This window comes from Aulonocara sp. 'chitande type north' Nkhata Bay, linkage group LG13 (assembly GCF_057382095.1).
Source record: "Aulonocara sp. 'chitande type north' Nkhata Bay isolate Kocher_YH1m ecotype deep benthic linkage group LG13, A_spYH_male_GT1.1, whole genome shotgun sequence".
Lineage (NCBI taxonomy): Eukaryota > Metazoa > Chordata > Actinopteri > Cichliformes > Cichlidae > Aulonocara > Aulonocara sp. 'chitande type north' Nkhata Bay.
Window position 1 is genome coordinate 26,311,678 of NC_141356.1, and position 26,302 is coordinate 26,337,979.

The window sequence follows — 26,302 nt, forward strand, 5'->3', positions numbered from 1 at the left end:
TGCATCTGTCTATGCAAAACGCTTAATGTGATATGCAGTTAATTAGGCAAAGTACATTTCTGTAACTCCAGGGGTAATTATAACACCCTTGCAAAAAGCAGAAATCAAAGAAGAGGATATAAATTAGCAATTTCTGGGACATATAAATATTTGTAATAAGCCTCAGTGCTCTCTAAAACAAATAATAAGAGGCAGCGAAAGTACTCAAAAATGCCCGAAACCCATCCGTTTCTTCATATTGGCTACCATAACAGCTAGTTTAAGATATAAAAGTGCCTCATATGAGGAATGCCAATTCAAAGAAGGCAAACATAATATAACCAGTGTGGTATTAACTATGCTGGACAGAGATGTCAGGGGCTTTCTATCTAGCATTATGAGAAGCGATTAATGTGTCATTTGTTGTGTGAGAATATGTCAGCGAGGTTCATTTTAATCAAAGCCTTCAGCCACAAAGTATAACACAGAAAATAAATCACAGCATGTTCCTCAGCTTTGTCTGTCTGTGTTCATTAGGCGGAAACATTCAGGGAGGTGGTGTGAATATAACCAGCCTTAAAGGATGAAGTACGATTATTTCTACTCGGATATCAAAGAAGAAAAGGGAATTAAAAGGACGTAAAGAGTGGCTGAAAAAAGGACTTGGTACAGAAGGGAGGGAGAAGACACAATGTGAAAGTCAAAAGGTCAAAGTTGAAATGTTTACCTGGGACTCTTCCGGCTGCATGGGTAAAGAGTGTAAGTATCATGTATTACAAAAGACGTACAAACAGATTGAAAGAAAAGGCAGAAATTAAAAACGATGTCAGATATTACATTTACACAATTTCATCATGCAATCAACATCAGCTCTGTTCCACAATCATACATGGAGAAGAAACGTCAAGATGTTTACATCCATCTTTCCTTTTATTTTGAGAGCGAATCTAGAAGAAAAATAAATGGCCGTGGTTCTGTGAGGCAGCAGACAAGCAGGACTATTTGGCATCACCATGGTGACTGGACCTGACAGCCCTCAGGGACTGTAGCAAGTCTGAATCATCAGGTTGGGCTTAACAGGCACAGCCTGCTCTTCCATCTGTACACAGTTTTGAAAGTGCCAAATATGCCAGGGAGGGATGAGTAGCAGCAGAGGTAGTGCCAGCTGATGCTACAACAAGTCACCATTACAGGAGCATTCTCCATTTTTATCCCTGATGATGGGAGCCCAAAGTGGATGCCCACTTTTTATGGCTGTAAGAAGCAGCTCAGGGAGCCCAGTGTTATTTTCCTCTTATTCTGAGATTTGAATGAAAAACCATAAAGCCCTGCTTGTTGGACATTTTTACTATAGCCAGCAGCAGGTACCAGTTTGGCACACGCATAAAACTGGAAAAAGCTAGAGGCAAAATCTGAAATATTGCGATGGAAGAAAGCAGTCACCCTTTTCAATAAATATAAAAATGTAAACATAAATGCTGTGCTCAGAAAACTGCACACCTTGAAGGAATTGTATTTCAGATCAATACCACTCATGTTTGTAAGCTACATAAAGCATGAGTGGCCAGTTAGCTTTCCTCAAAAGTAACAAAATCACGCTATAAGCACCACAAACTCACTTATTTGTCATTTTGATGTGTTCAGATCAACGGTCCCTTTTTAGCCTTCCTGAGAGTCCCCAAAATATGCTGTGCCCTTTCATGAACAGTCCAGCACTCATTACATATTTTCTACACTTTGATGTGCTCATCAAACACAAGAGTAAAAACCAGGAACATTTTGTTTACATTTGGATATAGCTGTGCTAGCCGTTTCCAGTCTAAAATATCAGAATAATAAGTTATCTAAGTCCATAGACTGTATATAAAAGAAGGCTGTAGCTACCAGGTCTGAAGCGGAAGCCCTTTGAATATGTAAATAACCTGCAATAAAGACTGAATTCAGCAAATATAGACAGACAGATGTGCTTCATAATGATAAATAAGCAGGCCTCCAAATCCTCCTACACACAGCCTAAAGGTTTTTATCTATTTCAAATATTATGATGTCATCATGTTGTCAGGCACCTCCTAGCAACAGGCTAAAGTCACTTGTTTATGTACCTATGACACCTCAAGAAAATATCTTGTCGTTTTCATTTTACATCAATTGAAAAATTATACTCCTAAAAGTCGACTTATATATGGCAAATTACAACGTCATCATGTTGCCAAGCAACCACCCACCAATGGGATAAAATCAGCCATTTAAAGTGTCACGTTATTCTAATTTTACCAACAACAATATGGACAGGCCAAACAATAGTGTAGCGTGGGTCTATACTAGTATTTAAAGAAAAATTTGTATGAGCTATGAAAAATAAGGGCAACGCACAAGTACCGTCTTTCTAGTGGCCGACAGTGGTCGACTCCTGTGCTTGCAAAAAGAAGTTCATAAGAAAAATCACCCTACGGTAAATCATTTCCATATCCTTGTCACTTCAGTGACGTAAAGCATTGCGTGTGATGTGTAGTCAGCTGTTGCATCCAATTTTTTGCCACAAACACGCATGTGCCAAACTCATACTAGCTGCTGCTGTCACACAGCTGTCATACCACTCACATCACACATATATGCTAAAAAAATTCCAGACTTTGCACACTATTCCTGTCTGGTTATTTTGCTGAGTACAGTTTTTCTTTTACAGTCAGATTAACCACAAACTAACCTTCGACACACAAAAACAGCATCACTTAAAAAAAAATTGCCTCACTTAAACTAAAACAATCTCTAAAAGTGTCAAAGAATGAGATGAATATTTTTGAGTGCTAGTCACAACTTGGAGACAATTGTGGATGAATAGATAACATCCAAAACAAACATGTACCACAGACGATGTTGTATTAATGTTTTAGTGTTTGTTTGTGTGCGTGAGAGTCAGTGCTGACCTGATTTGATTTCCTCTGCTGTTCTGTCGATGAGAACGTAGAGGGACCACACCACACAGGTGATGGCGATGATGTGGAAGGTGACTGAACACATGATCTTTCTTCTCTCGCTCGCCGTCATCTGTAGTTTCTCCCACTGCCAAAGATGGAAGACTTTTGAGCATATTCACACACATTTAAAAAAAAATAAAAATAAAAAAAGAAACATGCTTTCAAACTAAGCAGAGCCTCTATGGCTGAAAACTAAAGCCAAAGATCAAATTCCTCTAATGGCCAGTCGAAACTGGCTCCAAAGTGAGCCAATCCCCTAAAACTCCTACACTGAAATGCCAATTTTCAGTCATAAAAACATGTTTCCATTCTGCTACAAAAACTGTTTTCATCTCTACAGACAGTCTGTCTGAAATGTTCATGTTCCAGCTTTGGTTAGTGAAATTCTATTTCCTTTGATTAGTCTGTTAGTTAGCACCAATTAGCAGATATATACGTCTCTGTATTGCACCTCCACAACTGATGAATGCAGCCTGCTAAAAAGGCTTGCTAGCATAAGATGACAGCACTCTACCCTTTGATCTAAATATGGCTACTTATGCAAGGCCATTCAAAACAAAACAAAACAAATAAACAACCACAAAAAAACAGGACGGCAGCCTTGATGGCAAAGTTAAGGGAGGTGAAGGTGGCATCATCCATCTTTTATATACAGTTTTTGTTTGAAACACTAAAATCAGGGTGGTAGCCTCCTTGTGGTTAGAAACAAGTGGTTGCCCAGAGGTTTATCAAGTAACACCTTTAACTTCTGGGCGAAGAACTGTTGACAAGGCAACTCGTCTCCCAACAATCACGATCTGACTCAGGCTGACTGCAATCACAGGCTGGTGAAGGTTTGCAAATCACTGCTGTATTATTTATAATCTGAGTCGGTCTGCATGGATGAGCGCAACTCGCCTGAATCTGATCACTTAGCAGCGGACTCGACTGGTTGCATTCTGGCTATACTCCTGTATAACATCGAGACGCTGTTTGTGGAGGAATTTCTGTTTCAGATCTAAGCAATTTCGTGTTTGAATTTCTGTGTATGTAGACAGCAGCAGATTTGGTTAATTGCCGTATTAATACATATAGATTGCATGCAATAGGCAGCTTGATCCCATGCTTATTGGAGTTTTATCACTTCGAAGATGGCAACTGATTGCAACTGGTTGCCGACCTGGTCCCCGTCTTCAGAGCAGCCATTTCGACAGCCACAAGATTGCAAGTTCATTGCACACAATCGCAATAAATTTTGGTTGTGCTGCAGTCTTCACCTACTGTTTTTCCCAGATGTGAAAGTACCATAAAGGCCTTTTTTATTCAGCTCCTGTCAGCAAAATCCAGTGTTACACAATGCTTCCTGGCAGGGTTAATGAGATAGAGAAGAGCATGGCATGCAGCATCCAGGTGATATACCCTGCTACCTGCCAGGAAGCTCAGATAACTGTGGAGCACCTGGTCAATCATTGGCTGCACTAAAATAAATGCCAGAAATCTGCCCAGCACTAAAAAGAAATCACATGATATCTGTACTGTCAGATAGCTTTGTGTAGCTTTCCCAAACATCCAAATCCATAATAATGAATTCAGTGATGAATAATTGCAGGGTCACTTTAATAAGACGCGGGTGTTGCCGAACAACATGACATCAAGCACTCTTTAATAAAAACTTTCATACTGACAACAACATCCGCCTCTCATCTCAAATTTCCTTGTGCACTCACACATGAACAACTTCAATATTCACCCATGGGATTCGGAAGCTATTAACAGCAGAGCATTTGTTTAAGGCCTTTTGTGCAGCTAATGAAGGGTGGAGGAATTTTAATTAGAGTGTCCTGCTATCTTCAGGCCACAGTGATTGATAAGAGCCTTTCAGGAACGTGGACTGCCTCTAAACCACTGAAAGGGATCACAACCACCCGGACAAGTGGTTTGCTTATGAAAATGGCTTATTGTGCTCTTGTGTCTGCACGACAAGACTGGAGATAGTTTTTTGGTATTTTTCGCTTCACAACAAAGGAGTGATGTGAGCTAAGTTAGGACGCAGAGACAAGACTGTGACTTTAATAACTGAGGCTGAACTGCTTAACAGCCAAATATGCACACACCTAACCAGCTTACCTTGCGCAGTGGTTTGAGTTTAGTCTCCATGATGAACTCGTATTTACACAGCTCACAGCAACGAGTGTCAGAGCTCTTGATCCACTGCTGTAGACAGGACTGGTGGACAAAGCGCAAGCTCCCTGTGCAGTGGCATGGTGTGATCAGAGGGCTCTCGTCATCCCCTTCGCAGTGACAAATCCTGCGGGAGGCAGAGAATACAGTCAACACTAAGCTACAGGCTAGACAGCTAGTAACAGGAGCAAGATGGGAGAGAGGGGAAAGATCAAAACGGGAAAAGTTGGCAGGCGAAGGCGACACACTGAGAAAACTTGGGAGTTGTGTAATATAAGACTGCACGTCAGCAAAGCTGGAGTAGCATCGCCAAGAGCACAATATGCAACTGATTTTTCCACACCTACAACAGCTTTAGGTAAACAGGTGAGAATATGATTTCACAAACAGAGAAAACAAAATTAACACCCTTGTCACAGCAGAGAATTCATGTCCCACATGAGTAAACCCAGTAAAGACAAACTAAATAGATTCATTTGCAAGTCCAAACAACATTTTGAGAAACTCATCTCCTGCGTTTTTTGTGTTTCCGTGCAAAACTGAACACTTTTAATGTCATTTCGCTCTGTAGCTGTACAGCACTGAGTTTCATTGTCAGACAAGAGGTAATAAATGTTATAAATATGTGAGTTTTTTAATTACTGTAATACAGTCCATGACAAATACGTCTGTTTGTGTATCGCTGCAATGCTGCAATGCACTGCTACGAACGCTGATGAAGGCTGACGTGCCTTGGAGTTGTTGCACTTTTAACACCTAACAAATGTTGGCCAAAAAATAACCACATGAACACGATATTCGTTAAAAATACTACAGGAAGCAGCTATATTCTCTTTAACAGGTGTTTGTGATGCTGTGTCCAGTCCCCGTAGATGCCTGGAAAGCCTCGAGTACAGACACCGACAGCTGGAACATTCGATTAGGCGTCTGTTGCCTCTAATGACTGCTGGACAGTCTGTTGTCAGTGAGAGGAACCAATCACTTTTCCAATAGACTGACTTGAAGGAGTCCACCACTCCAACATCACACACATCAGATGCTGTCTGATAGGATGGAGGATGTTGGTCTGCGTTGCCAGACACTAAGGAGGAGTATGTTTGTCCGAATCTTTCCACTCAGTGAAAGGCAGATTGATGGGCAGGTCTGAGCAAATCCAGACTATGTGGACACTTTCACCTGCACGATAGTCAGGATCTGTCAGTTTTAGTGGTGAGAGGAGGTTACATCACACGCCATGCCTTACTTGAGAAAGTAGAAAATTATTATGATCTTAGACTTCAATGTCAGGACATCGACTTTGTTGTGGTTTTTCAGATTACAGTCCTCAGTGAATAACCAATAAGCACCAAAATCAGGCTGCTTGTTAGACCACAACATGACATTGATTAAAAGCCGGACTGATGTCTTTCTCTAGACTACCAGGGTGCCTGATAAAGGGGTTAAAGGTGTTGTAGCTTAAAAAGCAAATAATACCTTAAATGGGTACAGAATACACAAAGCAGGGCACATGTTCTATTAATCTATTTTTCAAATACATTTTGTTCCCTACAGATTTCACAGGCAGTAAGATCAATAATCCAGGAACGTCTTCTGTGATGCTTTCTTCTCCTGAGTGGGTTGCGAGGAGCAATGGCATGTCTTTATGGGCTGGAAGATGCAAGCAAACAAAGCGTGGCGAAGACGAGGTGGAGGAGGAGGAGGCGGAGAGAGCCGGGTGTTCAGATGGGATTGTCTTTATCCTGGTTCATGGAAGGATAACAACATGAAGGAACACATGCACGCCCACGTATGCGTTCACACATGTTAGAAAAGGGAGCACACGAGATGACGTCTATTTCAAGACTTTGCTGAACTGGCCAGTGTTACAAGATTAAAAGACAAAGTGAACAAAGGTGGATAAAAATAGGTCATATCCAAAGGTTCTTAAGCAGAGGAGGTGGAAGAAGTGGAATAAGGCCTGGGGGATTAAAGGAAAGGCGAGACACAATCGACATCACTAGAATAAGTTTTTTGTTGTTGTTGTTTTTGATTATGGATAGACTGCTTTGTTTGTGTTCATTTGCATGCATAACGAGATGATGAACTGCAGATTCTCATCCCACACATACTGTATTTCTATTTCAATTTAAAAAAAGAAAAGCCAGAGGAAGTAGATCATTTGGTGTTTATATCAACGATTTCTGCCTGCTGAAATAAACAGATCTGACAAATTATTCTTCTTATGTGGGAGGAGATAACCACAGAAAAATCCCAACACCTCCGCATGGAGTTGCGGTGGAAATGCAGCGATCGGTAAACAACACGAGCGGATGAGGGCAGAGGAATCTTTCACTGAGACATTCAGGGAACTTTTCACCTGATTCCACAACAGGCTGAACCGCCTCGGCGCAACATTCACCTTCGTCATTTAACACGAGGCGCATCCATATATTCCAACAGATTAACATAATAACCCAGGCGTGGAAATTCACAGGTAAATTAACTTTTTGTCAGCAGCGGCACATTCCGTGCACTCTTAGGACGTTAAAATTAAATTTGCATCACTTGCGTCCACAACACACCCTGTTTGACGGTAGTTTTAAGATGGCAGAGGCGCCGTACGAGTATGACAACATTAAAATGTGAGAAGCAAACAGAGTCAGGAAATGACAAGCCCCAGAAGCTGAGAAGGAAACAAGCTCAAATGCCTGCCGAAGCGTTCGCTTTCTTCCTGTTCCTCTTTTTTTTTTTTGCTTCCTTATAATTTTCTCTGGTGGCATGAAGCCAGTCTTTTGCACTCCACACTCCCTCGATGTGTTGCTTAAACACTGCCCTCCCTCCATTTATTCCTCATTCTGCCCTCATCCAAAAAAGTATGTGTATGAGAAGACACCACTAATCTGTCTTCTCTTGCTTTTCTGCTGAATAGATTTTCCTGTGGAAGATATGTGCGGCATCTGAAGTATTTGCCTCTCAGACTCTTTTCAGTCTGCGCAGTTTAAGCGCTGCCAGAGACATGCTGATCAATTCAGTGGCTTTAGTAGCTAAGCAATCTCTCTCTGTCTCCTTTTATTTTTCTTTCTCCTTTCTTGTCTCTGATCATTTAAGCGGGTACTCGTTTGTCTTTGCATGAGCACGCTTGCCTTCAAAGAGAATATTAAATTTGCTGAGGAGACATTTAACTGTTGGAGGAAGGTTAAGGAATTACACAGACCCTAGCTGTTTTATGCTGTCAGATTTAAAAGCTTAAAAGCTACCCTGTAATGCTGTTTTTTTGAACATTAGAGCCACTGCGGCTCAATGTTATTTGAATTTCCTGCAAATTAAAAACTGAGTCATTAAATCCTACATTTAGTTGATTATGGAATAACTAAAACTTTTGATAATTTTCTTTTAAAATCGATGCCAACTATTTGAAAATCATTGCATGTTCTTGCCTAATCCACAAATATGCATTCAGTAATGCATATGTATCAAAGTAAAGAAACAAAAACTGGAGAAAATATAAACTTGAGTACAATTGCTGTGATTTAGTTAGGAGGTTGTTCATGGTTAAGGAAAAAAAAAAAGGGGGGGGGGGGGGGGGGGTTCAGGCCCATCTGAAAAGGTCACTGTGCTCCCTCGGCTGAATTCTGCCGACACACTTTCAAAGCTGTAAGTGAAATTAAATCCTACAATTTGGTAATGAAAAGGTTGTACACCCACATCACAGATATCGCAGTAACAACCAAGCGCTGGGAGCTTAGTGCACCTGCAGCAAACGCCGCAGCGACCGAGAAGGACTGAATTTGGAGTACACACCCCTCATTTAAAGCCTGATCAAAAACTGCACACAAACAGAAATGTGTTGACAAGATTTTGTGCTCACACTCTGTGACTCCCTACTGTTCTGATGTGTGTGTCTTTATGTCTCTTATTTTGTAAACTATGCTACCAAAAACAGATATTTTTGCACTTCTGTATCTGAATGAGAATCAGATTTATTGACCAAGTACTCGTACACATACAAGGAATTGGGCTCCAGCTGTTTCTTTGCTCTCAGTGCACGCAACAACAGACAACACTGAAAACAACATAGCATAGAAAATAACAACACATGAAGCTTATTTATGGTGCAGAGTGTGAGTATACTGGAAAAAAGTTTGGATTAAATAAGGGACGGATAACTAGTTACTACATGTATGACCTCTTTACCTGCAATACATTTAAAACTCATCTCAAACGATGGCTAAAAGGGGATCAGATTAGTGATCGTTAATTTTACAAATAACATCAATCATCTTTAATGTTGTAAGTTTTTATATTTACTTGTTCTGTTTTTTTGCTATGAGATGTTATGCTGTAATTTGATGTATTTGTTGTCTGGACTACATTGTTTGACATTGTCTGACGGTCTGCTTAATTCCTTGTTTACTGTTTTTTGTCTGACCTGCCAGCGACTACAGATGAAAAGCAGCCTTTTGGATAAATCTGGCATATTTACACTGATATGCTCATTAATATGCACGGCCCCTTTCAAATAAACAAATTCAAATGAAAAAAATATGCATATGATTGCACACGGGTTCACAATGTGGTTCAAAGTAGTTTGTTAATGCTTTTATGAATTTGTGTACCTGTAAAGGTGAACCATGCGGTTACGACTATACAGGATAGCCTCCTGTTGTGCTTGCATGCTTAAGCAAGTTATTATTAATTTGAAAAACCACACATCTTTCTTTGATTAGAATTTTGTGAACACATGTGACAACATCTGGCCAGAACCTTTCGAAGTGGAGTTTGCGTGTTGTCCGCGTGTCTGTGTGGATTTTCTCTGGGAACTTCCGACTTCCTCCCACAGTCCAAAGACACGTGCTTACCTGGTTAAAGTGTAATTCTAAATTGCCCATAGATATGTCTTTCTCTTGTACTAGCGCTGAGACAGATGCAACCTGTCCATCCAACTCTTGCCCTACAGGACAGGCTCCAGACCACAAGATGTATTTATTTATTTATTTATTTATTTATTTATTTATTTATTTGTATCTGGAATAAAAATAGTTTTCAAGTGAGAAAGGTGAATTTTCAAGTCAAATGCTTCCTTGTCAAGCTTGGTTCCCTGAGCCAGCAAACATACAAATGCAATCAATAGGAATGTTTGAATTCTTTGAAGGAATAAGCTTTTTATGACAAAGCAAATCCGGCCATTTTGTAATGCGTCTAGATGAGAAACACTTATCTGCTTGGTGACATTTCTAATGAGGAAGTGAAGCAACTCCCTTCACACAGCTGACTTTCAGCCACTACTCTCTGAACTGCTGACAATAAAGGAGTTTGATAATAATTAACCAACTAGTCACCTGTGAAACAAACAACCTCCCACACATACTTTTCATAGGTGAGGTCAGCATTAGAGCTGCGCTCACGTTTTAAGCCACCTGACAGAGAACTGGAATAACGTGTTTGTGTGTGCGCGTGTGTGCGTGTGCAGTCAGACTATCCAGGCTATTTGAAGCCAATAATCTGCCTTTTGATCTCTGGCCTTCACTTTGCCACTTCTAAGCTGGTGTTTCTCCATCGGCCCACAGCTGACATGTAAATCTGGAAAGCAGTAGATGCACACACCAGAGCCAAAGTGACAACAAACAGAGTCATATATAATTCAAAATCCTTTAGATCTCATTAATCCAGTGAAGTGCTGCCACGCTTCGTATCGACAGCAGGAGTTAAAATTCCCGTTCTTGGCAACCAGCAAGATCTACTCATCTGCAGAGACCTCGCAGCCATGACCTGGTCTGTAAGAAAGTTACTCACAATGTGTCTTTATAATAAGAACTGGCTCTGGCAGTAAGACGGCATCCAATTGGTCATGTGACAAAGACTGATGGTGGGCCCAGACACGGGCTATTTATTGTTCTCTGTTCCACTAGTTCTCAGACATATACTCTGTTCCTCTGTGCTATTAAATTTTCTATGCTAACCTCTGCCCTTCTATCAATTCCATAATAGTCCTATTGCCCTCTATTCCTACTGCAAAGCCTCAGGCTTATGAGCCAAAATCAATCAGATTTTTTTTTTTTTTGCAGCCTATATACGACACTTTACTGCCTCATCGATCTAACAAATGAAAAAATATTTTAAAAACACAGCTTGGCAGCACAATGAAAAACACAGCAGAACATTGAGATAACAGTGAAGTGAAATTAGATGGTATGAAATTACTTTACGGCACATTTGTGTCACACACAAAAGGGTTGAATTGGAACAGCTGAGGAGGAGGTGGACAGTGTTGTGGTGTGTGGAAATTAAAGCATCTACGTGTCAGGTTCTTCTGAGTAACTGCTCGACTCTGAGCAGGGATTTAGACTACAAATACCACAACGAGATATTTTCTGGGTATACAGGCTATGGGATGAGAAGCTCTCCACTACTCCACAGGGCTCTGGGATTCACTGCCACGTCACGGTACAGGGGTGGTCTGGGCTTTACGTCACAGGAAGGGTGGGTGTGGATTACGCCGTCCAGACAGTCACCCACCTGCAGCAGTCCCCGGATAGAGAATAAGGTGACAGTGGCCCCGTTTTCTCTGACAAAGGGGATGGACAGCAGTCCAGATCGCTGTCTCCTTCCATATAGCACACTGGAGCTAGAAGTCCAACTGACGCAGCCACTCTCACCAATTTTGGAGATGCTGGTTGACCCGTTTCTTTTGAAGTAGGACTGGGCTGGTCTTCCTCAAACACATCGTCATCTCCCACTAAATCCTCAGAGGGCAAGCCTGACTCGCTACCTTCCAGCAGGGCACTGGAGGACTTGATGTGGAGGTGGGAGGCGTAGCTGCCCAGGTCTGAGCATTGCAGGCTGGCTGATGTAGAGGATCGAGAGAAGGGAAGGAGGAGACGAAGAAAATTGGAGCTTGGGGAGTTATGGGGGTGGTGGTGGGTGTTGGAATGAGGAGCGGTGAGGACACCGTGATCAGTTGGGAGACAACTGGCGGGCGCTATGCCCAACATGTACTTGTAGTTGTTGGTGAAGGAGGGAACGAGGTGGGGCTGGGCGCGCGTTGAGAAGCCAGGATTTGGGATCTGTTGTGTGGGCGTTGCAGCCAGCTTGCAGTTGAGTTTGTGAGCCCTTCGATCCAAGTCAGGAGGCTGAGCGGGCTCGAGCTTCAGCTCCAACTCTCCCTCAGAGCACGTGCGATCTATAAACTGCAGACCTCGGCAAAGACTGTCCACACGCTGGCCGACGTCATTCAGAGACACCGAAAACCTGAGCGAGTTGTTGGAACGGATGCTGACGGAGGACGGACGCAGCAGAGAGAGCCAGTCTCGCTGTTTGGCGTGTTTGGAAGCAGGTAGGACGTCTGTGCAGAGGGTGGTCACTGAAACATCTCCTGAACCCTGACAAGTTTTACCCTTAGAACTCAAAAGAACCACTGCTGTCTGCTTCTGAGTGTCCTGATCCTGACTGATGATGTGATTGTGCGTGTTTGTGTGTGAAAAAGGAGCACGCAACAGACAACAGCGGTAGAGGACAACAGGAAAAGGTAGGGGGAAAGACAAAAAAGAGAAATGGAAGAGACATCATGCATTTAAAAATAAAGGAGTTTGAAAAATAGGATATATAAACACCAGATGATTAATGTTACCGTTAACTCCATTTAGCAGCAGCTTGCAACTAAGGCTGCTCCCAGCAGTGACATTGTGCCACTCAGGGGTAAAAGTTAAGCCAACATCACCCACTGATAAGCAACTTCATCACTGATAGACTGATAAATAAAGTTCATTTACTGCACGCAGGTGTTCATATCAACCTGGACAAATATAATTTCTTGGCATGAATTCAGACTGAAAGGTACCTGCAGATGTCCTGGCTAGACGGGGAAACTGACGTCCTCGAGAAACTGCACGGAGCGTTGACTGAAGTCGGGCTTCCAGCCTGAGAAACAAAGCACACGCAGAACAAAAGGCAGTTTAGGACAGAGAGTACAGGCACGTGAACATGAAACCCTACAGTTAAATAAATACTGCATCAATCAACAGGCGATTGTATTTTCCGTGGTGGCGGCCGTGGCTCCGCGTGGTGAGGAATTATCAGCGCCAGCGCCCATCAGCACATTTGTGTGATCTTTACACAAAGAGAGAAAGCATGTTGTGTACTGATGCACAAGATGATAGAGAGGGGAAAAACAATGCTGCCAGTTAATCTGTCTAGTTTAAGGTGAAATCTGCAAAAAAAGAAAAATAATATCAACAGGCGGCTGCGAAGAGAGAAGTGCTGATGAGACCGATCGAGAGTTAAGAAGAACGAGGCGGCGAGCGAGGCACGGCTGGGGGACGTGAGGCTGCAGATTAATGCTCAGCTTCTACAGAGAATAATTTTTAAACACGTGCACTGCAGGTGCAAGGCTGTTAGAATGAAAACACCTTCAGCATCATCAAGGCTTTCACCAATATTTATTTTACAAACATATGAAGATTACTTTTTCCTCAGATTTTTTTTTATGACAACTTGGGTTTTACTTGCAAAATATTCTCTTATGTCTCACAGGATAATAAATCTAATTGATCAGATGATCATCCTGGTAGATCATTCAACTATTTTAGTGCACTTAACCAATTCAGGTGTATGAGACGAGTTGAAGCCTTTCCCAGGAGTCATAGGGGGACACCAAGGACAGGTCGCCGGCTTGGCTAATTCACAAATCATTCATAATTCACACCCAGGGTCAATTTAGAATCACAAATTATTTACTACATCATATTTTATTATTATGTAGCGTCACTTGGGTGTTCCAAAAACGTTCACTTAGATGAGTTCATCTGTGAGACGAGACAAACTGTGTGGCTCCTTTTAAATAAGTAGAACTGCTCTCAATCATTTCGTTGTATCAGACCACACTGAAGCCTTCAACATAAATGTGATATTTTCATCCTACTTTCAACCAGAACAGGATTGAGTATATTCCCTCAAATACAGATAATATTCCCTAAAGTCTCCCATATTGACAGGTTCAGACAGGATACATAACAAATGAGATCAGACAGTGTTTGGGTTGCTAACATAAAGACATGGGGGGGAGGGCCTGGTAATTTCAGCAAGAAACTAATTACCTATTGATTTAATTTCTAACTAAAGGAAAGTTTATAGCTCACGGCCGGACACCAATCAATAGAAAATTCAATTTCCAGCCATGCCCTTTCATCCTGTTTATCTGTCTGTGCATGAGCAGCACCGCTTCTTTTTCCCCACTTGCACACAAAAGCACTTAAACACACTGTCCTCCTGTTTCACTTCACTGTTCTTCCACTGCTTACTCAGGGATGTAATTTACTTAAATCTTTTATTTCCTCTGTTTCTTGTTTAATTTGACTCTTATTTTAAACAGCTCATGTTCAAGGTCACCGTTTGGTGCTCTGGCAGCAGTCTGGCCAATAAATGTAAAATGAAAAGACAGAAGTGGATGAGAGACAACAATTAAAGCGTTATTATTTAGCAGACAGTACCACAATAAACTACAAAAACCGAAAGCTACTCAAATGAAACTCAAGAAACGCCGAGTTTACCTGAAGCATCGTGGGAAATACGAATATGGGCTGACCAATGAAGCAGATAGGGATCTTTATTAGTTACGTTCTGTGCAACTCGGCAAATAGATAACTCACTGCGTCTTTGAGCGTTCAGACAATAACGTAGTTGAGGTAATAATGATTAACTTCCCGTTAAAACCCTGCATGACTCCATAGTCCTATTAAACAGCTGCTCTTTCTTAACAGCTCTCTCTTGTGAGGACCTGCTTTGATGAGTAAATAACTGCCTCCGTTTAACATATAACAAAAAACGCTGGAGGCAATGATACTTCAATAACTGCTGAAAACTGGTTTTTGGCACCACCGACAGTTGTCGCACTTTGAAACCTCTAAACTGTGAAAGGAAGCAGATTCGCGCTTAAACGTATCCATTCAGTTATGGTTCTCTGACTCTGATGTGCTAATTAGATATAATCCAGCCTCACTTCACATTCACCCTAATGAACACCTGTTTATTTTATTGTGAGTGCTGAAAAAAACTCATATTATTATAATAACCACTAATTTAACCTCTCTCCTCAAGCACCACCACGCACTCTCACGCCACGCATAAATTATTCACTTTTGTATTTGTTGCACTCTCTCTTATCCCTGAAACACCTTATTACTCGCATGTCATTACCTCTGCCTCCTTCCTTCTTCGATAGCCTTAACCTGCACAGACGTAGCCATTGGGGCCTTTTCAAGTAGAACCTTTAAAATCTAACAGGAGCAATGAATCACTGGCTCCCATTGAGAAACTCCTAACGAAGCTGGCAAGAATCAAAAGTTCACTGTTGACCTTTAAAACTGTACAAACCTAACCCGAGGTGTCAAAGTTTGTAACCAAAAAAATACGGGTAGTCTAATCTGAAGCTTAACAATTATTAACATATCAATTTGATCATGAGTGAGGTTTTTTTTATTGTGACGCACAATATGCAGTTCAGACCAGTTAAACTTGAAATGTTTTGTCAAACTTTGATTTCCCAGGACAAAAATGAACTTTACCGAAAGTGTTTGACATTTTGGAAAATAAGTTTATTATCTTTTTTGCCCGTGGTTCAGATGAGAAGATCGATACAATTATAAAAGGTCTGCGCGTTATACGTGAAGCTGCAGCCAGCAGGTGATTAACTCGGCCTCGGCTTTTGTTTATAACCTTCGTGGAGGTTAATCATAAAACTGATGAATATTACAGCTGAGATACGTTCTCATGCAGCCCTGCGCAAACATTTGATAAAATCTATTTTTAATCAAGAGCTTCTTTAATCCATCTACAACGACCGCAGTTTATACTTCTATAGTTTTCTCTGGCTCACTCACTCGCTTCTTCGTGGCTGTTGCAAGGTCATGCTGCTAATATAAAGTGGGGCCTCCAGCTGTGCAATTTATATCCCAGCAATATACAATACACTTATGTGTCATTACATGCAGTGCGCTGATACCCACAAAGCTGAATACGCTGATGGGTTTGTGCTGTGCCGCAAATGCTTGCGTATCCAACCACCACCATCAGATATAAGAAACCTCAAACACGAGATGAGTAGCCTAGTTACATTAATCATACACACGCATACTAAATAATCACCAAAGTATGACGCCAAAGCAATCCTCCCTAAAATCTAATGCTGTCAGATTTGGTGTTATTTTTATTTTTTTGAGAAGCTACAAACTCATTAGAGCTTTAATAAGGGTGATTTGGTAGCAGCAGGTTATGCAGGAGGCAGCAGGAAAGCTGATGGACTTGATTGGCCAATCATTTTTCTGGCACTCGAGACTCTTAAATCTTGCCTATCCATCTGTTTCAATGGGCCCTCATGTGAGCTTGCAAAAAAATGGCAATCAGTGCAGTTTATTCAAGTCTTCGACAGGCTTCAAAGTGGCAGCACCAAGCTCTGAAAACGAGAGAATACACTCAGTTTTAAATTGAATATCACCATCCCCGCCTTTGTTTACTATAAATGACTTGTGATGAAGGAGAAACTACCCACTCACTCACACCACAGTTATCATCTCGTGCCGTATTAATGCTGTACCAGTTGAAAGTAGATTTACTGCAGTGAGCAACAGAAGCATCCTCAGTGATCTAACCTGGGATGATGAGGCGTTTACTGTCAACATCAGACACCATCTCCCCGGCAACCCAGTCCCGGTTGATCAGACCCCAGTAGCAATTATCCAGGGATCTGCCTTCTTAATCCAAAGCCACCTTGTTTCTTTCTCTGAGGCTTCAGTAGCTCATCTAATTGACTTCCTCTAATCCTGTCCGACGATGCTCAGCAATGCAAAAGCTTTGCAGAGCAAATCCTACCTCCTTCAGCAGCTTTGCCTTTAGGATGGCTCACTTCTGGTACTCGGCACACGGCCTCTCTGCCAGTTCCAGCCTGCTCAATACCACATGCCAGTCACTGGCAGTGCTGAAGAGGCCAAATAAAACTTCAAACTGTAGATGAGGTTTCTCTCCAGCCCTTTGGTCTTTGGCTAATGGTGGCCCATGAGGGCTATGGGTACACTATTAGTGGTCATGATGAACAATAGTGTCCATCTCCAAAGGCAAGGTGTCCAGGAAGGAGTTCTTTCCAAAGCAAAGGGGACTGGAAGGTGTCTCACTCCTGCTGCAGACATGGAGGTTTGCTGGACTGACTAGGACATCATACACAGCTTGAACCAAGAACCTCAACCAGTCGCACTCTTGTTTCCACGTTAGACCATCAGGCAGACCTCACATCGATGCTAGTTTAATTTATGACACTAAGAAGTCAAATACTTCTGTTTCAAGCCATAATTGTGACCTAAATGTCAAAATAATTATGCTAACTAATACTGATAAATTCTGCTAACGCAGCGGTCTAATGACTTTTGAGACCAATTTTCCCTAAATAATGTTTTTGACTAATAAACCTGCACTTTGGGCTCCTTAGTGTGTACTTCTTTAGTGTGGCTGTGTGAAAGTACCTGCCAAAACGTTTTCACAACCGTGCCATGTCTAGATGACAACGTAAACATGTTTTTTAAACAAAACTGCTCAACATTTTTTTGTTCCAGCTTCTGAAGCACAAGGAACTCTAAGAGCGCTGGGTTTTCCATGCAGACTAAAGCTTCCTGACGTGGTTTGTGGCAGTGAAGCACATGTAACGTGACATCTACACAGTGTGTGGAAATATGTAGATCAACTAGTAATGCAGCTTCATGTTTGTGCATCGGCTTTCTGTCAGACGAAAACTTCTGTTGTTTTTTTCCTTCTCATCTGTGCGGTTTTTTTTTTTTAAATCTTGATGGATGTTTTTTTAAGCATATCCCATCTCGCTGATAAATTCTCTTTGAGCATTCGACCTACGCATGCCTCCATCACTGCCGTTCGACACGCTGTTGGTTTTTTGGACTGTATGCAAGTGCATTTCCATAGCTTCTGTTTTGGTTGAGTTCCTATAATCCTTCTCTGTACGTAGCCTGAGAGCTAACAGATATAAATTATCATCATCAAACAGTCTTTGCATTAATTTATATTTATTTTTCAGGCCAAAAACACCCAAACCAAAAACAAGCAAGATTCAGTTAACTAGAAAGAAAAAAAGCTGAAGACTAAACCATCATAGAAATTATGATAGCAGGAGATCTAAACAGCAGACAACATGAGCCACTTCTGTGACAGCCTCTCAGATAAAGTTCATTTCCATTGCTGTTTATATTATTTGTGCCCACCCTCCACAGGTGTCATTTTACAGCATTCAGTCATTTTTCAGGGACCAGGCCCTGCTTCAGCAGAAACGCTCAGAAATAAGTAATGTGCCAGATTGAACACAAAAACTATGTGCTCATTTTTATCAAAATAGTAGCTTGGCTCAGTGCCTTGTTTTGACTTTGTGGTCTGCCAAGCTGAACAGACCAACAGAGAGGCTCTTCTAGTGATCAGAGGTGCAGATTCAGGTTGGATGTTGCAGCTGCAGAGCCTAAAACTCCAAAACTGCAGCAGCTTGAATTCTAGAGCACCACCAGATGTTTGGCCGACTATAAGCGGCAGCCCACTGAGCTGTGAGTCGCTGCTTTGTGTCTTTATGAGGACTGTAATACTATAATTCCTTCCCAAACCATGTAGGAGGCATCACACAGCACCCTGGCACTGTGCTAAAGAGAGAAAGGGCTACAGCTAAGCCTCCTGACCTCACTGAGTGGAAAAATCAACTCACGCCAAATCAGGAGGCAATCCTCAGCCTACATCAGAAAAGCCCGTGTTTTTTCAGACAAGTTTATCACCGATAATGGTTAAATTTAACAAAGAAATGTTGATTATCTCCCCTCAACACTGCCTTTCTTTCACGATTCTCAGGCTCGGCTTGATGGAAGAAAGGACTCAATGAACAAACAAGCACCGGGGACAAGTGAGATGATGAGTTTATGGTCGTGGATACGCGTATACCTTCATATCCACGACCACACAGCTCAGCGCCCCTCAATGACAAGTTCACTGATGGAGGCAATATCACCTTTATGAAACAAATGAGCCCCCGGCCATATTTGGCTGCTTGTTTTCCTGACATCGTATAAATCTCTCTCTCCCGGTGTGTGTATTCCTTGTGACAGGTATTCCAGGGGGAGCAACAGGATAGCTAGAAATAAGATTTATTTCTGAGTCATCTTCAGAAAAGCTGTTCGATTAAAGAAAACAGCAATAAATAAATAAATAAATAAATAAATAAATACTGGGAAAGCCAAAAAGGCCAAACGCATCCCTGCCAGGTTATCCGTGTAAAACGAGAGCAGGTGCTTTAAAAAAATGAACGAATGCTTTAGATGTTGTAGCATTCGGATTATTCTGGCTGTATGACTGTGTCGAGCTGGGGATGTTATGAAATATTCCTCTCAGGCCGATGCTGCGGTTATTTATACAGAGAGAAATCTTTTAAGTAGGTCAACAATCGAATACGAGCGCATTCATTTTTGATTTGGTCTGACTGGAGCTGATGCGATTCGGCTTGAATCCATGCCACGCGAAGCCGTTCAACATTTGTTTTGGCGTCCTTATTCTGAATGTGGCCGGAGCTCATGTGCAAATGAATGAAAACAATCAAGTGTCAGTGAAGACCCCCCCAAAAAAACCCCAAAACAAAACAAAGACCCCTTCAGCAGTAAATAAGGTGACTCTTATCAGATGTACATTTCACCAAGATTCAGCTTTACAAACATAAATTAACTTGACCTACATTTGATATTTTTTCTGCAAAGAGGAACATTCGAGTCACTGCTGCAAATATGAACATCTTTCATCTCATGCTGTCATAACTGCAAAGCGTGGAAACTTGTAAATACACTGCATATATGCATAAAATCATCGTCTTCAAGCAGCTTCTAGGGAAAGTGGTCTCAGGGAGATGCCGTCTTAGTGAAAACACATTACCCACCTACAATAATCCACTGCTAAATCTTCTCACTTGGAGTCTCTGTCAAAAGATTATTGCACCATTTCTTTGTCTGCGATTCTCAAAACGGTCCACCGACTCAACCGGGCAACCTTTACAGTCATAATCTGACTCGCTCTCCAACTCTGAAGACTCCCAGCAGGCTTTTCCATCCAGAGAACAATTTATACCAACTTAATACCTGCCAGTCAAATGCATTTCCCTTTAGGAGCGAGTAGGAAACACCAGCTGCCAGACAGACCGGTGATTATTAATTAAATCTGTCAAAGTTAAGAGCTTTATTCAGACTTTATGTCTATCATTTAGAAGCTATGAAAAGTCATGGGAAGATTAAAAACTTATCACACATGAAAACACCCAGATCAAAATTATTATATGATTATATAACTTTATAGTTTTTGCTTTGAGGATTGCAAAAAGTTTTGTTTGCACGTACTCTAGGTACAACGTTCACAGACTTTGTACTCACTGCCGCTGCACTGATATAACAATCAACTGTAGCGCGCTATAAAGTCTGGACCTCCCGGATTTAACTAGAGAGCAAGAAGTCATTGTAACTAAGGCTAGGGTGCAAATTGGCTTCTTGGTGTAAAAATACATTTCCCTTTACACGGATTATCAATGGTCTGTTGTACTGCTAAAAAACGTGGCATTAATATATATTTTATATCAAGTTACACATGATATGTTGAATGTCTACAAGGTATGGCACATATAACAGATTTATTTGCCATCAAATGGGCATATTTTTGTAAATGTCAGCCAGTTGTTCCCCTGCAGACATGGAGTGGCACACTGCCTTAGAAAAACTGTATTTTTGTTACTATAATCGTTATCCTGCAAACGATCAGTGCATTTGTCTCTCGGGTGCAATACCTCTCATCTTGCTCATGTTTAAAGAGCGAGCAGCTCATGGATCAAATGTTATTGCTGGAGCCTTCCCATGGTGACAGAATGACCCAGACATCTATTAGCACAAGTAAAGGTTTTATCCTCTAAGAGGCTCATGAGGGGACAAAAAGACATTTTCAATGCAGGCTGTAGCTTTACCTATGGGAGCCATGAAGCATAAAAGGAAAGAGAGAAAACGTAGAAAGACAGAAGTCTCAGAGGTTGATCAGAAAGGTGGCTCTGATTATGGCGATGTGATGAGAACGAGGCAGGTCATCTATCAGCTGCTTACACTCCTGTGCATGTCTACCTACTCTGTCAATCTCCACCTTCAAATACAGCTCACCTCACTGTCATCTTCTTGTCTACAAGTGTGCTCCCTTTTCTCTGTGATGGACCCAGGCTGTACATCTTCTATTCAAATTTTTCTCATTTGTATGTGCTTTGCTCACCTTTGATATATTGCTGGACCGGCTTGCTGAAGGACCCAGAGGCTTTTCATTCTGTAAAAGATAGAACGACAGCTCCAGTAAGTGAAAAACATTCAGAAACACAAAAATGCCATCCAGTCCATGCATGCACTCTGCATACTAAAATCAGACAACAAAGTGAAAAGCTGCCTGACAGAAATATGTGAAATGATAGCATTATCATGGTAATGTTAGCATTAGCAATATTTACACTGCTCACTGGGTTAGCTTAGTATGCTAACCTTTGACAATTTGTACTAAGCACGTCGTTCAGCATAAAACCTGAAGGTATCCGAATATTGTTAACTAAAAAGTTTTCAAAGGATACATAGGGCTGAAATGCTAAGTCCATCATTACTGCTTCCATAGGAATTAAGAGGGTATGTAGCAGCTAGGTGCTGCTAACTAACTGCATGTGATAATCAGTTCTGAATTCCTCCAAAAGTGCAGAAGTTCAGAAGTTTCCTAGTGAACATTCCAGCAAATTCTCCCAATTGTCAGACTACACAGCATTAAGAGAAATCGCAAAAATCCCAAAGAGCAAAATGTTAAATGTTATGTTCATGACAGTACAATAAGAAAAAAAATCAAAGTATAACTTGTTTGGAAGGTTTTGCATGTTTAAAGCCTCTTCTCTCTAAAAAGAACATAGCAGCATGGTGTAGGTTTGCAAAACTGCACCTGAACAAACCACAAGATTTCTGGAACAATGTCCTTTGGACAAAAACCAAAACCAAAGTAGAAATATTTAGGCGTAATGCACAGCACCATGACCAAAGACATCATAGCAACATGTTGAATGTGACCTGGGGACTGGAAGGCCCCCGGGTCACCATGAACTTCTCTATAAACCAAACTATTCTAGAGTCAAATGTGAGGCCATCTGTCCGGCAGCTAAACTTGGCCAAAATTGGGTCAAACAGGAAAGCAGCAGCAAATCTACTACAGCACGACTGAAAAATAAAAGAAGCAGTGCTGCACAGATCCAGTAAGTCCAGATCTCAACCTCATTAAAATATTGTGGTGGGACCTTAAGAGAGCTCTAAAGAGAGAGAGCTGTACCTGCAAATCTTAAGGAGCTGAATCAACATGGAACAGAACAGTGAGCCAGAAGCCAGAAGATTATTGTTATTATTATTATTGGTAAAGGTGGTTGCACAGGCCACTGAATCATGGGGTGTACTTGTTTTTTCAGATGACTACATAAAGAAAATTTTCAAAAAGCTCTGTAACATGACTGTTGTTCAATCTGGGTGAACGCAGCAGACCAACAGAACAACACTACCGTTTCTACAGGCATGCTGCTGCTAGGGCGTCTTGAAAATAACCCCCCCCAAATGTATGATAAAATAAATGAAAAAACTCAAATACGGAAGGCTCAACTAGGCCCGATTCTTGGTCCTTCTCAGTGTAATGCACTACATTTCTTAGTATCTCAAGGGCCTGCAAGCATGTGCTGTTTGGCATTTTAAGTTGGTAAATCTAGTTTCTCTGGCACAAGACAAAAGGAGGACAAGCCGATTGTATAACGCGCCCATCCAAACTCCAAATCAAATTCAGTCACAATATTTGTATCATTACCCAGCGAGCAAAAACAGGCAAATATTTCCAGCGTTCAGCATAGTCAAGTTTTATAATGATCCTCGAGTCGCACTAAGTGTTCTCGGCTTGCATCAGAGACCGAGACAAACAGCCGCTGGGGCGCTGTGCTGCATTCAGTGCTGTTATTAAGGCTGGGCATGGTTCCTTAATGAGTAATCAATCATAGTTACATAACATCCAAGTTCACACCAGGTCTGACAGGGCTGTGTATGAGTTGGACACAAACAAATCTTTGCAAAGAGAAACCAGCTCTGTGGGGAGAGTTTTTCAAATTTATGAAGACATGAAAGTACGGCCCGATTAAACTGTTGAGGCGTAAAAATTGGCTATATTAGCCCCCGCTGAATTCTGCCTCCTCTTCCTGCACGCTGTAGACCACACATTGTGCGCTCAGAGACCCTTAAACAAGCCGATCCCCAGTGGTGATTAGTGCAACGTGACCAAAATGTAATGTGTCAATGAGTTAATTAGATAAACTGTTAACTCTTAACTCTCCTGCACTTATAGAACACATTTTAAAATGTGTTGCTTTACAGATGACTTCAGAGAGCTTTTCTCATTAATCTATTTATAGGATTCGGATTCGCTCAAAGACACTTCGGCATGTGGAGACAACATGAATCAAACCACCATATCTGCGGTTAGCTGACAATCCACTCACTCTCCTGTGAGTACCAATCATCCCTGACATTTAATACTGCTTTATTCACCTTCTTACCAAGTATGTTTTGTGCTTATGTTTGCTTAAGTGAAAAAATTTCTACTTGTTTCAAGTCGATTTTCTTCTCAGTAGCACTCTTGTTCAATTCTTTAAGAGTTTGTTTTAAGAACAAAAGTTAAGTTTGGAGGCTTTTCTTTGAGAGAGAGGGAGATCCAAAGAAAAAAAAAAAGCCAGAAAGTAATCACATCAAATAATTTACAACAACCACTTTCTTGCTGTTTAAGGCATTAAACAGCAAGGTAGCATCAGTCAGGGGACCCTTAAAATTAGAGTGACAAGAGAAAAGCGCTACACCTAAAATTTAATTTTTACTATTCATTTGGTGGATTTTTCTCCCACTAATTTAACCTCATAGGACCTGGCGTCCACATATGTGGACATCACATTTTGGGTTATTTAGACTAAAATACTCAATTTTGCTCTACATGGGCCTGATATCCACTTACGAGGACATTATACTGCTACTGTTCTATCAACATTTTAAACGAATGTCTTCATATGTAGCTCTCATTTTTCTTAAAAACAAAAATAAGGTAAAAAATTATTTGTTTTTACATTCATCGGGCCCCAATCAGCCCAAATATCAAAGAGAAATTAAAAATGCATGCTGTGGAAGAGTTCGGGTCTTAGGAGGTTAAAGAACATGGTGTATTTTTGAGTGTATTTAGGCCCCAGGGCCTTTTGGGAGTGCCTTCCCATTTTCCTACACACAGAAAAGCAGTATTTGTTTTTGGAGATATAAACACTGGGAACTTTTATTTTGCTAATAAGTATCAGCAGCCGAAGTGTTATCTCCACCATTTTTTGCCAAAACAAGCCTACACCCACACCGCACCACTAACAGACTCTACAATATGTTACAGTTTCTAATTACTTAAGTGCTTGACGTGTCCTAGCTGTGACTAGTTGCCATAGTGACTGAGGACCGTTGTATGTCCCGAGTCTCAATCACTTGCTGCATCTCCCCGCCTCCTTATATTTCCGTTCATGTAAACATAAGATAAAACACGAAGGATACTTGCAACACACCCACCACCTAACGCAGACCTTCCTTTCCTTCTCCCGTATTTTCCATGTTTATGTGGCAACTTGGATATCGTTTCTTAGCTAAAACTATGTGATTAAAATCTCTTAACTAGTAGAGTTTGGACAATGCACTCATATGCAGGTGTAAAAATTCCTGACCTTTAAAGTATTGTCCTACTGTCTTGTGGTCTTTTGTGGAGCAAAGTGCTGCAGCAGCAGTGAACGCAACTGAAGAGGAGGCAGCGTTGACATCTCGTGTCATTGTTTGTTGACTCAAGCGTCAAAGTTGCGGTGATTATCTCCAATCTCAAAATGCTTTTATCTCAAGTTTAAATGGGAACTCCTCCAGTATGATGCACTTCCTGTTTTATATTGCCACATAACTTGAAGCACTTGACACACAACAAAAAGTGCAGCGATTACATGAAAACATGGTGAAAAATGAAAAAACATCTAATTACAAAAATGTACTTTTGCAGATCTAAATGCATGAAGAACCAAGATGGTCTCTTGCTGTGCTAGTGGATTAAGGTGAAGCAGTTCCTCCCCATTTCCATGTCATTACTTCTTCAGTGCATTCAACACAATGGCACAAAATGGCAAATACAGCTCTCAATGGGCGCAATTTGTTCAGCAAATCAATTGTCAAATAGTCGAGGAGCATAAAAATTCATTTTTTCCTTCCAGGAGATGACAGCGAGGGATAAAGGGAACAGCAGACTAAAAGAACAAATTGATGATCCTTGCCCTTAATCCTTCCTTCTTGGTTAAAAAAAAGCAGGAGAAAGCGATAACAAGAGCACATCCCCAGACTGAGGGGTTCTGGAAATAACAAGGCCACAAATGGACTCATGGCTTTTATAGACAGCAGTGATTAGAGCAGACAAGCTGAATACAGATGACAAAAGAAGAGACGGGAAATACATCTTCATTTGTCGTCTCGTTTAAGCACAGGTTACAGTTAAAACCCCGCACTGCCTAACTGTCTTTCCTACAGTACAAGGTCTGCGAGTCACCTTCACTGCCACGTCTGTAGACTATAAAGGGTCTGCTTCTCTAAGCTCATGCATAATTCTGATAAAGGAGAGCTCAGGTTTCACAGTCCACTGTGCCTGTCCTTCTCCACCTCCTCTGTGGGTCTGTTAGCAGCTCCAGTCTTTGATAACACAACTTTCATACTGGACTCTGAAGACTCTGGCTTGTAATAGACGAAGCTTAAGAGAGTACAGAGGAGGAGAGGTCATATTCGGGGGGATCACTGTGTTTTTCAAGGGTCTGTTCTTAGCCCACAGAGAGAAGGGCTCAGCTCACTTTTATGGAAGAATCTCAAGATGATAAGACTTGTGAATTTAACCCAGACTCTCTCCAAGTTCCTTTCATCACCAGAAGCCATTTGAACTTGTCAAAGATTGTTTCTTTGTTCAGTTTTCCACCAATAAAAAAAAAAAAAAAAATCACTCATCAACAATTTGTTTAGATCATCATTATATACCTCTATTTTTTAGTAGGGCAAACAAACGTAATATGA

At 41.3% G+C, this 26,302-nt stretch overlaps 1 protein-coding gene across 8 annotated transcripts in view; it reads right to left on the reverse strand.

The window, feature by feature from the left end:
• marchf8 (membrane-associated ring finger (C3HC4) 8) overlaps positions 1–26,302 on the reverse strand; it is a 99,268-nt gene that overhangs the window by 4,327 nt on the left and 68,639 nt on the right. For 5 of the 8 annotated variants that reach the window (XM_086259499.1, XM_086259500.1, XM_086259502.1 and 2 more), the window contains 6 exons: positions 21,408–21,458; positions 12,934–13,013; positions 11,613–12,542; positions 5,064–5,244; positions 2,907–3,042; positions 707–721 (listed from right to left, as the gene is read on the reverse strand). In XM_086259499.1, coding sequence (XP_086115625.1) covers positions 707–721; positions 2,907–3,042; positions 5,064–5,244; positions 11,613–12,542; positions 12,934–13,013; positions 21,408–21,458 — 1,393 coding nt within the window. The remainder of the gene's footprint in view (positions 1–706; positions 722–2,906; positions 3,043–5,063; positions 5,245–11,612; positions 12,543–12,933; positions 13,014–21,407; positions 21,459–26,302) is intronic. The other 3 variants (XM_086259505.1, XM_086259503.1, XM_086259506.1) reach the window with 3 other exon arrangements.